This window comes from Lutra lutra, chromosome X (assembly GCF_902655055.1).
Source record: "Lutra lutra chromosome X, mLutLut1.2, whole genome shotgun sequence".
NCBI classification, from domain to species: Eukaryota; Metazoa; Chordata; class Mammalia; order Carnivora; family Mustelidae; genus Lutra; species Lutra lutra.
The window spans coordinates 99,507,526-99,522,256 of record NC_062296.1 but is presented as its reverse complement, the minus strand read 5'-3'; the positions used below and the strand labels follow the sequence as shown (position 1 = coordinate 99,522,256).

Genomic DNA, 14,731 nt, shown 5'->3' with positions numbered 1-14,731 from the left:
AACCTGTCTGTGCTGTGGACACGGAGGAACTTCATTCTGACGCGGGCATGCCACGGGCCCGCTTTCCAGAAATACGTCCTTTTCAAGGCATCCCAGTCGCCCTCGTCGAGCAGTGCTGACCTGCCAACCTCTGCCGTCCCAAAAGGTTTCACGCAAGGTCACGGGGTCACAAGATGCAAGAATTCACCTGCGCGAAGGCTGGACCTCAGTGCCGACACCTGTACGCCATCAAGGCGGCTGCTCACTGCGTGAGACCTCGGCAGTCCCGGGGAGAACAGACGCCATCGCGGGGAGGGCAACCACCGTCCCACAGAAGTCACCGGTCCGCGCGCTGCCCCTCACAGACCCAGCAGCCTCGGGGACATGGGAGATTCCGGCCATACTCCCCCAGCACGGATTCTGCGGCAGTGGGAAAGGGAGGGAGCCAGAGCCCAGGGCTGGGCCGCGGGCCCTGCAGGGGCACACAAGCCGTCCTGTGGGGTTCCCTACAGGGGCTGGGCCAGGTGCTCTCCCGCGTGACCACTGGGCCTACTTCCCACTCTCCGTGGAGGCTCGCTTTCTGGGGCATGTCGTTGGGACCGCTGCAACGGGCCAGAAAACCACGGGTCAAGGAGCAGAGCCAAGCGAGCTGGCCCTCAGAGCGGCAGCCGGCCATCTGCCCGTGGCAGCTGGTCCACGGGGGTGGGAAGCTGTCAGGTAAGTGATACCACCACAGGGGTCGTTGACGGGGCGGGAGCTGCAGCGGAAACACGCGCCACGGGACAACCACGTTCCGCCGAAGGCCAACGCTGCCAGCGCCGGGGTTCGCCCAGGAATGCGGGACGCACCGTGCCATAGTTCCCATCACAGTGAGCCAACGCCTGGTGACTTTGAAGGCACGCAGCGCCTCGTGGTGGGTGCCAACCTCGTTTTTCCGGCGCCGACCACGTGACTGGGACTGCCGTAGACCACGTAAGGAGAAAACCAGACAAGTGGGGTAAGACCTCGGCTCCTTACTTGGGCCGGGAAGGACTGCGGAGAAGCGGGCACCGAAAGCCAGAGCGCCAGCAGACTGCCCGGAACTCCGCGATCCCGCCGGGACCACCGGCCCGGCGCTCTAGCAGCGACAAAATGCTCCAGCACACACGGCCCCGTTCGGGGGGCAACCGCGCCAACGCGACTGTCTGCACGTGGGGCGCTCCCGCAGCGGCGAGCCCCGGGTGGGAACGCGGCCGAGGTTGCGACGAGACGGGGAACTTACTACTCGCGTCCCTGCGGATCGACGAGTCGCTCGCCCGGGAGGCCCGGTCCGGGGACTCGCGGCGGCTCCCAGCGGCAGCGCGGCGGACGCGGGGGCCGGGCTGGACGCCCCCAGGCTGTCGAAGAGCGCGGGCTTGCAGGCGGGGGCTGCGGCGGCCGGCGGGGGCCCGGGCGGCCCGGCGTCCGCAGCGCCCGCCTCGGTCCTCGAGGGCATCTGGACCCTCCGCAGGCAGTCCCGGAGCATGGCCTGCGTGCCGGCCTCGCTGAGCCAGCGCAGGAACAGCTCGTCCACCTTCATCTTGAGGACCGGCTGCAGGACTTTGCCGGGCGGCATCTCCACGGCGGGGGCCCTCCGCCCTGAGGAGCCCTCCGCCCCGAGGAGCCCCTCCGCCCCGGACGCCGGCCTGACGCCCGGCCCACGTGTGGCCCGAGCGGACGTCCGCGGAGCCGATGAGGGCCGCCCGCGGGGTCACGGGCCCGAGGTGTCCAGGAGGCGGGGTTCCGGGGAGGCGGCAGGTCCGCAGCCCGGGGTGCTAGGGTCCCGGGGAGGCGGGGTTCGCAGCCCAGATCTTCGGGGGGCTGGGGCGGGCGGAGTCGCGGGCCTGGAGTCCAGGTTTCGGGAGGTCGCGGGCCTGCGGCCTGGAGCCCCGAGTCCTGCGGTCCAGGGTGGGGGGCGCTCTAGAGCCCGGGGTCCCGGGGTCCCAGGCTCTCAGGGAGGCGGGGATCGCAAACCTGGGGTCTGGGGTCTCTAGGAGGCGGGGGTCCGGGCCTGGAGACCGGGGTCCTGGGGTCCCGGGGAGGCTGGGTTCGCGACTCGGGCCTGGAGCCCCGGTTCCCGTGGGGTCGCGGGCCTGGAGCCCGTAGCCCGGGGTCCCGGGGTCCCCGGAGCAGGCGGCGGCCCGGCCCAGCCCGGCGAGGGGCGAAGGACAAGGGGCGACGGGTGACGCGCGAGGGGCGCGGACGCGGGCGGGGTCCTCACTGCGGGCGGCGCCGGCGTCCCGGCGGCTGCGCGGAGCCCGGGGCCCGGCGGAGGCGGACGGGCAGCGGCGCCGCGGGGCCCGCGCCGCTCTGGGCAGCTTCAAAACGGGCGCGCCGGCCGCCTTCCCAAACACGGTCGCCGACGTCGTGCGTCACCGCGACGCGTGACGTCATCACGGCGGCCACGGGCGCCGCCCGCTGCCGCGCACGCCTCCCCGGCACCGGACGCCGCGGCGTGAGGGGGGCGGAGGCTTTGGTGCAACGAAGGAGGGGGCGTTTCGGGGAGCGCGGCACGGGGTGGCGGCCCCCCCCACCCCGAGATCTTCCTGCTCTGGCTCTGTGGGGTGCGCCGACCTGACGGCCGCGGTGGCGGGAGCATGCGCAGTGCGTGCCGCCGAGAGCGCGCCGTTGCGCTGGCGCCGTGCGCGGAAGGGGGAAGGGGACGGGCATGCGCAGTGCGTGCCCAGCGGGAGCGAGCGAGCCGGAGGCTGGGCGGTGGATGGGTGGCGGGCGTGCGCAGCGCGTGCCCCGCGGAGCACGGACGAGTGTGCGCGCGGCGGGGGTCGGGAGCGAGCATGGGTCTAGCGGGCCGTTGTCACTGGCACAGCGCAACTTGGGATGGGCGCGGGCCGCGTGGCCGTGGACGTCGTTGACCGGGCGGGCTCCGTGCGCGGGCCGCGTGCACCTTGCTCCCCACCGGTCTTCGGCGGGAGAGCGCCGCGCGGGCCGTCGCGACCCCTGTGTCGTACTGGAGGGAGGGTCGTCGCCCCCCCGCCCCCCCTGCACTGCCCCTGGCCCGGGTCCCGTTGTCCGCGTCCCGAGAGCGACGCTGGGCCACGCACGGGGCGCGCGCTCTGTGTCTGCGGCTGCGGGGTCCCATGGGGGCTGGGGGACTACGGGGGTCCCATGGGGGCTGCGGGGTCCCAAGGGGAGGTGGGAGACTGGGGGGTCCCATGGGGGCTGGGGGACTACGGGGGTCCCAAGGGGGCTGCGGGGTCCCAAGGGGAGGTGGGAGACTGGGGGGTCCCATGGGGGCTGGGGGACTACGGGGGTCCCATGGGGGCTGCGGGGTCCCAAGGGGAGGTGGGAGACTGGGGGGTCCCATGGGGGCTGGGGGACTACGGGGGTCCCATGGGGGCTGCGGGGTCCCAAGGGGAGGTGGGAGACTGGGGCGTCCCAAGGGGGGTGGGGGGCTGCGGGGTCCCATGGGGGCTGGGGGGCTGCGGGGTCCCATGGGGGCTGGGGGGCTGCGGGCGTCCGTTGGGTCTTTTCTAAGACGTGTTCTCCTCCCGCACGGGATCTCGTAACAGCAAAGTCCGCACGTGGGCTGCTCGTCCATGGTGCGATCACGACGCCGGTGCCAGCCGGTCCACGCGGCGGAACGGCAGCGGGACTCCGCGAGAGCGCGTGTCACCTTGTGCGCGGCCCGAGAGCGTGGTGTCACCTTGTGCGCGGCCCCTAGAGTGCATGGTGACTCTGCGGCCCCGAGAGGGCGGTGTCACCTTGTGCGCGGCCCCGACTGCGCGCGGTGACTCTGTGGCGCCGACAGCGCGGGTCACTTTGCGTGCTGCCTGGGCGGCTCGGTGTGGGCCTCCGGACCGCGTTCCTCGCTCTGGACAGCGCAGGGACGCAGGGACCCTGGACCTTGTCCCGCTGACCGCGCACCAGTGCGGGTGGGTCGGGGCCGCTTCTGCAGAGAAGGAAGCGAGCACGCGGACCGCGCTCCGGGCTGTCGCACGCAGGCATCTCGTGCGGGAACAGATGGGCCTTTCACCCGGTCTTTGCACCAGCGGCCGCTCACTGCCCCTTCCGTCCCTTCACCGCTGCGGTTTCGCCGAGGAAAGGGGGTTTTGAGCCCAAGCACAAGACGGCTTTATGCGTCTCGGGGCCCATGCTGAGGCCCGAGCTGTGCGGCTGCCAAGCGGACAGACAGAAGGTCCAGCACAGAACACAATGCACCTTCAGTGTGCGCCGGCCCCGCAAAGATGCTGTCCTGCCAGGACAAAGAAGCCCTGTGCGACCGTGGGGCGCCGCGGAGCCAGCCCTGAGCCCAGCTCACCCTGAAACAGGAGCACGGTCTCAGGCCGGTGAAACGAAGGGGGCTTCCCGGGGTCTGCCTGACTTCCAGTGGGGTGGCAGGAGGACCCACCCCCCCCCCCCCCCCCCCCCGCCAGGACAGAAGGATGGGCTGGGGAGGGTGGTAGTGGACAGGAAGATTCTGGAGAACTGCACGTCGGTTGGGGGCCAAGGAGAAGCTGAGTCGGCTTCCCTGCTGCATTATCCTGGGAGCTTGTAGAAGGCGGCGCTGGGGCAGTTGGAGGGGAGGGCGGCCCCTTCCTTTGCCCGCCTGAGCCCAGTTTCCTCTGTGGGACGCAGCCCACCCAGACCCTCAGAGTGGATCTGCACACCCTCCACTTCAGCTCCGTCAGAGACTGGCTGATCGGAAAGGCAGGCTTTCCCCATACCGCATGACAGAACAACAAAATAACGAGTCTGTCTGCAGAGCTGGAGGTGGTTGATAGCAACCCCCCATCCCACTTGGGGACGGAAGAAGTCCTAAATACAGTGCCTGTGACATCAGATCTCATGGGTCCCTGGCAGACCCGGGGCTGCAGACAGACCCTCCCTGGAAGTCAGAGTGATCGAGTTTATATCTGCCAAGGACATTCATCCAAAACAAGATGCTCTTTATTCTTTTTAAAAATCTCCATTTCTATCATGAGGACAAACTCCTGGGTGCCTGGGTGGTCATTTTGTGGAGTGGTAAACTCTCGATTTCCGCTCAGGTCACGACATCAGGGTCACAAGATAGAGCCCTGAGTCGGGCTGGTGCTCAGTGAGGCGTCCGCTTGAGGTTCTCCGTCTCTCTCTGCTCTTCCACTTGTGCCCTCCCTCCCTAAAATAAGTGAATCTTCAAAAACAAACAAAGAAACAAAAAGGAACCCAGAATACCCATAAATGTCTCTGTGTTTGGTCTCAAGGGATGTCCTTCAAAGAACCTAATCAGGAGCTTAACCACCTTCCCTGTGTCAGGTCTGCCAGGAAAGGCTGAGTCTAGATGGTATTTATGAAGTCGGTCTGTCTGTCTCTTCCCTTCCTGTTTTAGTTCTTCCCTTTGCTGCTGACTGGCTTGCTTTCCAGTATGTGGTTTTCGCCTGCTGCTCAAGGGCACATCCTTTCCTACAATTTTGAACAGGAGGAACTGGGTCTTTTCCTGCGTTCCGTGAGCGCTCTGTAGCAGTGGGGTGGCTGAGTGAACAGGGGGCATTCCACGACTGGGATGTTTCGGTTGGCTTTATTGTCAAGGGATTGGTTCTTTCTTGGGACGCAGTCACTCTGCTCCCCCTTCCCTCCAAGACTCAGCCCACCACCCAGTGCCACTGCCTGCCCTTGATTGAAAGCGGAGTGGTTTTCCACGAGTGGTTTTCCACGACACGTTTCCAGGGACAGAACGTGGGTGAAAGACCGTGGAAGGGTTTTTTTCAGCAAAGACGGTATTGTGGTCATTCCCTGGGCGCTATGTTGTCACTGACACCAGGACAAAAGAGTAGAGAAAACATCCATTAAGATTCCAACCTTAGCAGTGGTGTTTAAATGCCTTATGGTCCTGGTAATCAAGAAAGAAAATTTATTGTGTTAGCAACCATCTTAATAAGCTTTCAAAGAAAAATAAAAATGTTGGTCAAAACAACAAAAAACAAATGGATAGTGACCCTATGAAACTAAAGAGAATGGAAAAATTGTAAATGCTTTAAAAAAAAAATCATATGTTCAGATTTGCCCTTTTCTCCAAAGGAAAGAGTTTTACTGAGTTTATGCAAGTATACTTTTTTTTTTTCAGACGTCCTTGTATTTTCCTGATTCAAGATCCCAGTTTTAAGCAGTGACATGGGCTCAGGACCTCCCAGACGGGGAGGCTGTGTGTCTGCCCTGTCCTGCCAATGAGAGTTCCGCTGAACAATGTGTTTCTGTGCGGCTAGTGCTGGGATGCTTGGGAAGTTTCCCTTCTTGCTATCAACTCGCCTGGCTCCATCAGTGCTTTCTCTTTTAATTTATTTACGATGTATTTATTATGCTAGAATGCGGCATAATTAAGCTGTGGCCTGCTGGGTCCTCCGAGTGTGTGCTACGAGCCCGAGGACAGAGAGGAATAAAGGACGATTCACCATCTCAAAGATTTCCTCATCTAACGGGGCGGGAGTGGGGATTTATACAATTAGATGATTCAATGCACAATTACACCGCAGAATGCGGAAGTGCGAGGAGAGAAAGAAAATGACAGAGGAGCTATGGCTGAGGGAGGGACTGTCAGCCTCACAGAGGTGGCACTCACCACTCACCACACGTAAGTGGACGTGTTCAGGACACTTGATCCTGAAAAGCAGAACGTACGGAAGGAACACACAAGAAAAGGAGCTAGAAAGGGCTTGGGAGGGGCTTCTGCACCAGGCAAACACTTCAGTCTTCCTCATGCACAAAAAAATTGATTCAGGAGGCTGGACAAACAGAGATCCTCGTTACCTTGTGGCGAAACAGTTGCTACAATGTGGCTTGCCATAACCAGGCAGGTGGGAAGGGTGCGTGGTCCCCCAACCCCCCCACCCCGTTGCCCTGGGAAAGGATGGGAAAACACAGCTGCAGGCTGCTTCTTTCTCTCTGAATTTCATCAAGGACCGCACGGAAGGTAGCAGTTTGGAAAGCATGGGCCAGCTTGCAATCAGAGTTTTAGAGAGGATACCGACAGCCCCCAAAACTGCAGGTTTGAAAAAGGCATCGGGCTTTCACCCAATCAGAAGTGTGTGCATTACAATACTGACTTGGGGCAGGGGGAGACCTGAGGCAGTTTTCGTCCCCTTTGTGAAAACCCCTGAAAGAGTGAAGGTGTGCAGACGGGCCCCCAGAAAGAGCCCTGGTCCCTGTGACCGAGTTTAGGGAGAAGGGCCAGCCGGGATCGGCCTACTTCCTGACGTGGTATAGATACTCTAACCGAAGAGTTTGGGGGTGGCTGTTACACACGAGCAGCTGACGGACACAGACAATTGGAGCCATGGAATCGAGCTGGCGATTGAAAGGATCAAACACATCTGAGGCATCTGAGATGCTTAGCTCTGGCAGCAAAGAGGAAGACGAGTTACAGGTGTAGGAACCCAGACACAGTCGGCAGGCTACCGGGGCTTCATATGGTGTGTGTCAGTCATCTCGCTCTTTTGTAACAAGGGGCCACAAAGTCGGAGGCTTGGAAGAACACTGATGTGTTCTCCCACATTCTGGAGGGTACAAGGCCGAGATCAGTCTCATTGGGCTGAAGTCAAGGTTCCATAGACTGGTTCCTCCTGGACACTACGAAGGGTCCTGTGCCTCATCTTTTCCAGCTGCCAGTATCCACCTTGGGTCAGGACCCTTGCTCCACTTTCAAAGCTCATCCTTCCCACCTCTGCTTTCATGTCACATGGACTTCTCCTCTTCTGTCTTCACATCTCCCTCTGCCTCCCTTGTGTAAAGGCCCTTGGGATGACACTGAGGTCACACAGCTATCCAAGATGATCTCCATCTCAAGACCCACTTCATTCATTAACATCTGTGAAGTCCCTTTTATCATCAGTGTTCCTTTGCCAAGGCTGCTGTGACAACACAGCCCAAACTAGGTGACTTGACCAGTGGACATGGATTCTCTGGATGGGAGTGTGACATCCACGCGGGGCTGAGGCTGGAGGTCTGAGATCCATGCAGGGCTGAGGCTGGAGGTCTGAGATCCAGGCAGGGCTGAGGCTGGAGGTCTGAGATCCAGGTGGTACCAAGGCCGCTTCCTCCTTTGGCCTCTGTCCTTGGCGTGTAGATGCTGTGTTCTCCCCGTGTCCTCACGCAGTCGTCCCTCTGTGTCTCTGTGTCCTCATCTCTCCTTATAAAGACTCGAGTCATACTGCATTGGGGTCCGTCCCAATGACTTCATTTTACCTTCATCACCCTTTTAAGGACTCCATCTCTGAATAGAGTCCTGTTCTGGGGTCCTGGAGATGAGGGTTTTTAACATGTATTTGTGGAGGACGGGACACAGTTCAGCCCATAATTGGGGGGAAAGGATGGGTTTGACAGAGGTCTTGGCATGTGACATTAGCAATCCGTATCACTGGTGAATGTTGACTGTCTAAACAGCAGCAGAAAATTCAAAAGCAGAGAGAAGGCTTTGTGTCAATTTGCTTCCTTTTAATGATTTCTGTCTCATTATTAGGATTCTCTGCTGAGACATCGTTTTCCTGGTCTGCTTCCGATCTTCAACCTTGTTTATACACCCTGTTTAAAGTCTGGCAAGGGAGCCTGATGTCTGGGCACAGGGTGCGTGATTCCTCTTATGGAATGTGCAGAATACAGAAATCCATGGAAACGGGAAGGAGATTAGTGGTGTCCAGAAGCCGGGGAGGGGGCTGCACAGGGCCTGCTCATGGGGACGTGGTCTCCTTTAGAGGGAAGGAGAATGTGCTAGAACCAGATGCAGGTGGCAACTGTGCACCTTTGGGAGTACAGTTTAAAGTAGTGATTTCTGGGGTGCCTGGGTGGCTCAGCGGGTTAAAGCCTCTGCCTTCAGCTCAGGTCATGATCCCAGGGTCCTGGGATCGAGCCCCACGTCAGGCTTTCTGCTCACCAGGGAGCCTGCTTCCTCCTCTCTCTCTCTGCCTGCCTCTCTGCCTACTTGTGATCTCTGTCAAATAAATAAATAAAATCCTTAAAAAAAAAAAAAGTAGTGATTTCTAGGGACACCTGGGTGGCTCAGTGGGTTGAGTGTTCGCCTTCAGCCCAGGTCATGATCCCAGGGTCCTGGGATCGAACTCCATGTCGGGCTCCCTGCTCAACAAGGGTCTTGCTACTCCCACTCCGCCTCCCCGTGCTTGTTCTCTCTCTTTCTGTCAAATAAACAAAATGTTTTTTTTAAGTAGTTATTTTTATGTTATGTGAATTTCACCCCAATTTTTTTTTTAAAGGAAGCACATAGGTAGAGAATAAAAGAGAGGAGGTCAGGAGAGAAACCTGGGTGAGGAGTGGCAAGGCGAGACGTGATGGAACCAGAAAAGGGTGTTGGAAGGAAGAGGGATAAGGCCTCCTTGAGGAACGGCGTGTGGTCTGGGAGAGGGCCCTCCTCGGGCTGCACACCGTCTCCCATCGCAGTAGCAGTGCTCAAGGACCGTTCTCTGCTTCGGCGTTCGCCACGACTCTGCAAAGATTTCAGGTTTCTGGGCAACTCTCATGGCTGACAGCACTCGATGGTCTGCTCATCATTCCTCTTATAATTTTTACAACGGTCTGGGTGTGTGAGTCTGATTAATCGGCCTTGTCTGAAGGATGAAGCCACCAGCTGTTTGGGGACGTGGGCAGGTGGGGGATTTGCATCAAGATCATGTAAGTGAAAACCAGGCGGACGTGGTCAAACGCCTCTGAAAAGTGAAACCCTGTTCTTATGTAGAGAACTCTTCCCTCCATTCTAGGTGTGGACGAATGTTCAGTAGCTAACCCCAAAGTTATGTCCACATCCTGACCTCCAGCCCTGGGAAGGGAACCTTGATTGGAAGTAGGTTTTGCAGATGAGATGAAAGGAAAGATCTGAATGAGCTCGTCCTGGATCAGGGTGGTCCTAAATTCAATGACAGGTGTCCTTGTAAGAGACAGAAGAGGAGACACAGACACAGAGGAGAAGCCACGTGAGGATGGAAGCAGAGATGGGAGGGACGTGACCACAAGCCCAGAGATGCCTGGAGCCACAGAAGCTGGAAGATGCAGGAAGGACCCTTCTCTGGAGACTTAGGAGGGAACACAGCCCTGCCCCGCCTGGATCTCAGTGGCCCTGTCCCGCCTGGATCTCAGACTCCCATCTCCAGAGCTGGGGGAGGATGCATTCCTCTGGTTTTTTGTGCCTGGTTTATGGGAATTTGTTACAGATGCCCCAGGAAGTAACAGCCTGGGTACTTGTTAAAATGGGAAGATTCAACTGAAATAATAAGACTGGGAATCTGCTTTCATCCAGCTAGTAGAAGCAGCCCTCGAGGAGGCTCTGAGGAACTCTGTGTGATGAGTACAGTCTGTTTTGTGTATTTTCAACATTGGGGGAAAGTCAAAGCACATGAATCTTTCTCCTGAAGAAGGCCAGGGTGCCTGGTATCTAGTCTCAGGAGACACCATGTTTTTTCACAGTAGTGGTGGTAGATCTATGGTCTGTAAATTTCTACTTTTCCACGACTGGAAAAGTATTTTTTCCATGGCCCAGTGAATGAATATTTGTGTTGGAGCAGAAGTGGAGACACAGACTGGCCGCATCCCCTCCTTAAGGCTCAAATGTTTAAGATGCTAATTGCGACAGGCACGGCGAGGAGCTCCTGCAAACCCCAAGTGGCTCAGGATTGTCCTGCTGTGTTATCCGGGTCCCCAGGGTCCACAAGGGACCTGTGAGCTCCCTGAGGGGAGCTATCCTCTGGTCTCTCAGCACAAGGCCTCCTGGAGATGCTTTGCCTTGTCTTTAACTCACCAAGACTGCATCCTGATTCATCAGCGGAAAACCAGAGACCTGGGCAAATACCTCTTTGTCCCGTACGCCGGTTGCCAGCGCTTGTTTGGAGAAATAGAAGTTAAGTCGAAAAATGCCCCTTTTCCATTTTCATCTCTGATCGAATTCTCTCCTGACCCCTCGGTTCCCCACGGCTGTGTTTCGGGGTTTGATGATAAGGAAAAGAATTTTGTATTTGGATAATAAAATTTCCTTACTTGCCTTCAGCAACCTTCAACTCAATTTCCTGTCCCTGGAGACAGTGTATATTATAGAATAGAATCAAATTCCTTATTCGTAGGGAAAAAGTTCCAATTTAATCTGAATATTCAGCACTTTGCACTGGTCAGGGTGATGGATGGCGTATGGAAATGATTCTGGTTCAGGTAATCAAATGGCAGAATGCACTCCGGTATTGAAAGGAATAATGAAGTCTGTTCAATATTCTATACAGCGCGGGAAGGCTCGTCGCACTGTGGAGACCTTGCGTTCTCTTATTACCTTACCGATAGCAGCTCCGTCGCAAAAGTAAGTAATAAATAAATAAATAAGGGGTGGCCACAAATGAAGAATTAATGTCCGTGAGAGCATGTAAAATGGAACAGCTGTGCGGGGCGAAGGCGGCGGCCGAGGCCAGTCTCTACCGACAGATACAGATCGTGGAGAGAAGCGGGTCCCATTGCAAAAAATAAGGGGAAGCTTCCGGATCGTCCCAGAGATGCGTTTCCTGATGAGGACCTAGGGAAGGGGGGAGATTAATCCTTCAGGGGTGAGGGAAGAGTCAGAAGCACCTCGTTGTCCATAAATCCTGCCGCATGTTGGAAATCTGGGTCCCCTGGGGAGACGATGCCTCGGGGAGGCCCGGGCAGGACTCGGGGGCTGGGGCGTGACACAGCGTGTCGAGGCGTGACACAGAAGCAGAAAATGACGAGATAGGGGCCTGGCATGGGCCGAGCCGGGGTCCGGGCTGCCGGGCTCGTGTAAGCGTCTGGTGAGCACAGAGAGCCGCGGTGTCCGTGTTGCCTCCCCCGGACTCCGTCTGTTTGGGCGTCGTTAGTGACGGTGATCGTCACCATCCTCATTCCTCGTTGGATGAGATGCGTTTTCCCGCGGCCGTCTTTTCTTCACACCGTGGGCGCCGGCGCGAAGCCCGTTTACTCCATGCTCGACAAGCTGGTGGCGTCTGAGGAGGAAAGCAAGAGCACGGGCGAGCTCCGGGACAGGGACACCTGGCTTTCTGGTGTTTCCTTTCTGGTGTTTCCGGTGTTTCCGGAAGGAAGACCTTTTGCCCGTGAAAGTTGCGTCCACACGTGTGAGCTCTCCAGAGTCCCACGTCCACACACATCCACACGGGGGCCAGCTCCTTCCTTGTGTGCACTGTTCGGCTGACAGACCATTGGACGTCCTCACACAGCTGGGACCATCAGCGCAGAGATGATCTACAGGCCAGGGGGACCTCTGTGACCTCACCACCCCTGGTCTGCTTACAGACATCACCTCGCAGTGATCTGGGCGTAGGCCTTATCCTGGGCGACCTCTGTGATCTCGCCATTTCCGGGTGACCTCTGTGACCTCACCATCTCCCGGGTGACCTCTGGGACCTCGCCATCTCCCGGGTGACCTCTGTGATGTCACCACCCTCATCTGCTCACAGACATGACCTCACAGTGACCTAGACATGACCTCACCATCTCCCAGGTGACCTCTGTGACCTCACCACCCTCATTAGCTCACCAACGTGCCCTCACAGTGACCTGGGCATGGCTGGGTCCTGGGTGACATCTGTGACCTCACCATCTCCTGGGTGACCTCCAAGACTTTATCACCTTCGTCTGCTCACAGACATGACCTCACGATGAGCCAGACATGGATCATGTCCTCAGGTGACCTCTGTGACCTTCCCATCCGTGGGTGACCTCGGTCACTCCACCACCCCTGGTCTGCTCGTAGATGTGACCTCTTGGTAACCTGGACAGGGATGTGGCCCTAGGTGACCTCTGCGACCTCAGCACTCTCATCTCACACACGTGACCCCACAGTCACCTGGACGCAGACCCTGTCGTCCGATGATCCTTGTGACCTCAAGCTGCGTGCATCTTTTCTTCCTGCCACTGCTTTGCTGGCCCTTCCTCACCTGGGCAGGGATAGGAGCCCAGGTCGCCAAGTAGCCCCGGCCTGCCACACTTCCCTCCGGGGCTCGACGGAAGGGGCAGTCAAGAAGGGAGCAGGGCTATGGTGGCTTTGCTGGGACCCCAACTCCTGCTGGCCTCATTCCTGGGGCTCCAGGCCACCTCCCAATGGGCCAGCCTCAGTGTGCCAGGTCTGTCCCTTCCGTGGCTCCCCGAGCGCCTCACAGCCCTTTGGCAAATCTCTTCTTCTGCCGTTAGCTCAGACTACTGTGTCATTGCCCAGAACTCTTCAGGTGTCAAATTTTTATCTACAATTTTTTTACTTAGGGGCACCTGCATGGCTTGGTCTGTTACGCGTCTGCCTTCCGCTCAGGTCATGGTCCCAGGGTCCTGGATGGGGCCCTGCGTCGGGCTCCCTGCTCAGCGGGGAGTCTGTTTCTCCCTCTCCCCCGCCCCCTGCTTGCGCTCCCTCTCTCACTTGGTCTTTCTCTCTCAACTAAATAAATAAAATCTTCCAAAAATTTTTAAATTTAGGTAAAATTAACGTAACCTAAAATTAACTATTTCAAAGTGAAAAATCCAGTGGCATTTAATACATTCACAATGTTGTCCAGCCATCCCCTTTATCTGGTTCCAAAACACTTCCATCTCCACAAAAGAAGACCCCACCCCCATTAGCGGTCACTCCCTGTCCCCTCCCCCAGCCCCTGGAAACCAGGAGTCTGTTTCCTGTCTATGGATTTGCCTGTCCTGTATGTTTCATATAAACGGAGTGACATGCAACTTGTCCTCGTGTGTCTGCTTCTCTTATGGACCACCATGTCCTTCCTCAAGGTCTGTCTGTGGGATAGCAGGTGTCAGACCGCTGTTCCTTTCTAGGGCTGAGTCATATTCCCCTGTGTGGATGGACCAGATTTATCTGTTTATCTGTGTGTGCACACTTGGGCTATTTCTGCTTTGTGCCTGTTACGGATCATGCTGCTACAAAGTGCTTCCTGGTTAAGGGAAGAGTTCATCCTGCTGTGTCAGGACTTTCTACCTGGTGACCAGAGCTCTGTGTCACCCATTCTGGGCCTCAGTTTCCTCCTTGTTGACATCATCAAAGCCCTCACCTTACAGGTTCTGTTGAACGTTTGGTGACCTGACATGGAAAAGCTCTTAGAACCATTGTTCAACCTCAGAATAGGATAAGATTTTATCTGGGAATACGGTCTTTGCAGATGTGGCCAAGGGCAGGATCTGAGGCAGAGAGGACAGAGACACACACAGAGGAGAAGTCACATGAAGACAGAAGCGGAGATGGGAGGGACGTGGTCACAAGTCCAGGGATACCTGGAGCCCCAGAAGCTGGAAGAGGCAGGAAGGACCCTCCTTTGGACCTTCAGGAGGGAGCACAGCCCTGCCCTGCCTGGAACTCAGCATCCCTGCCCCGCCTGGATCTCGGTGGCCCCTCCCTGCCTGGATCTCAGTCTCTGGTCTCCAGCGCTGGGGGAGGATGCATTTCTGTGCTTTTAAGCCCCCGGTTTGGGGTCATTTGTTGTGGTCACCTCAGGAGGCTCACACAGCACCCATCTCCACTGTGGCCATGGAGCCTAGAGATCTACAGTGAGCCCTCACTTGCTGTCACCAAGACCCCTTCCAGCCTTGGAAGATGAGAGACACTCCCTCTGTGACCTCTGCAGGGTCATCTGGTGCAGCCTTTAAGTCAGTGTCTTTAAGTAATGAGGTAAAAAAATCTTTTATTTGATTACGTTGTATGGAGCAAAAAAAAAAAAAAAATTGAGGAGCAAACACGAAATTGACGTTGGGTCGCCTGCATGGGTGGAGGAGATCTAGGGCAGACCCCGTCTGGGGA

At 57.6% G+C, this 14,731-nt stretch overlaps 1 protein-coding gene and 1 pseudogene across 1 annotated transcript in view; one reads left to right on the top strand and one right to left on the bottom strand.

The window, feature by feature from the left end:
- PPP2R3B (protein phosphatase 2 regulatory subunit B''beta) overlaps nucleotides 1-1,624 on the bottom strand; it is a 45,053-nt gene extending 43,429 nt beyond the window's left edge. Inside the window, exon 1 of the mRNA XM_047716609.1 lies at nucleotides 1,241-1,624. Coding sequence (XP_047572565.1) covers nucleotides 1,241-1,573 — 333 coding nt within the window. The 5' untranslated portion in view covers nucleotides 1,574-1,624. The remainder of the gene's footprint in view (nucleotides 1-1,240) is intronic.
- A 1,696-nt stretch (nucleotides 1,625-3,320) lies between these two features.
- LOC125091557 (uncharacterized) lies at nucleotides 3,321-6,604 on the top strand (annotated as a pseudogene).
- The last annotated feature ends 8,127 nt before the right edge of the window (nucleotides 6,605-14,731 follow it).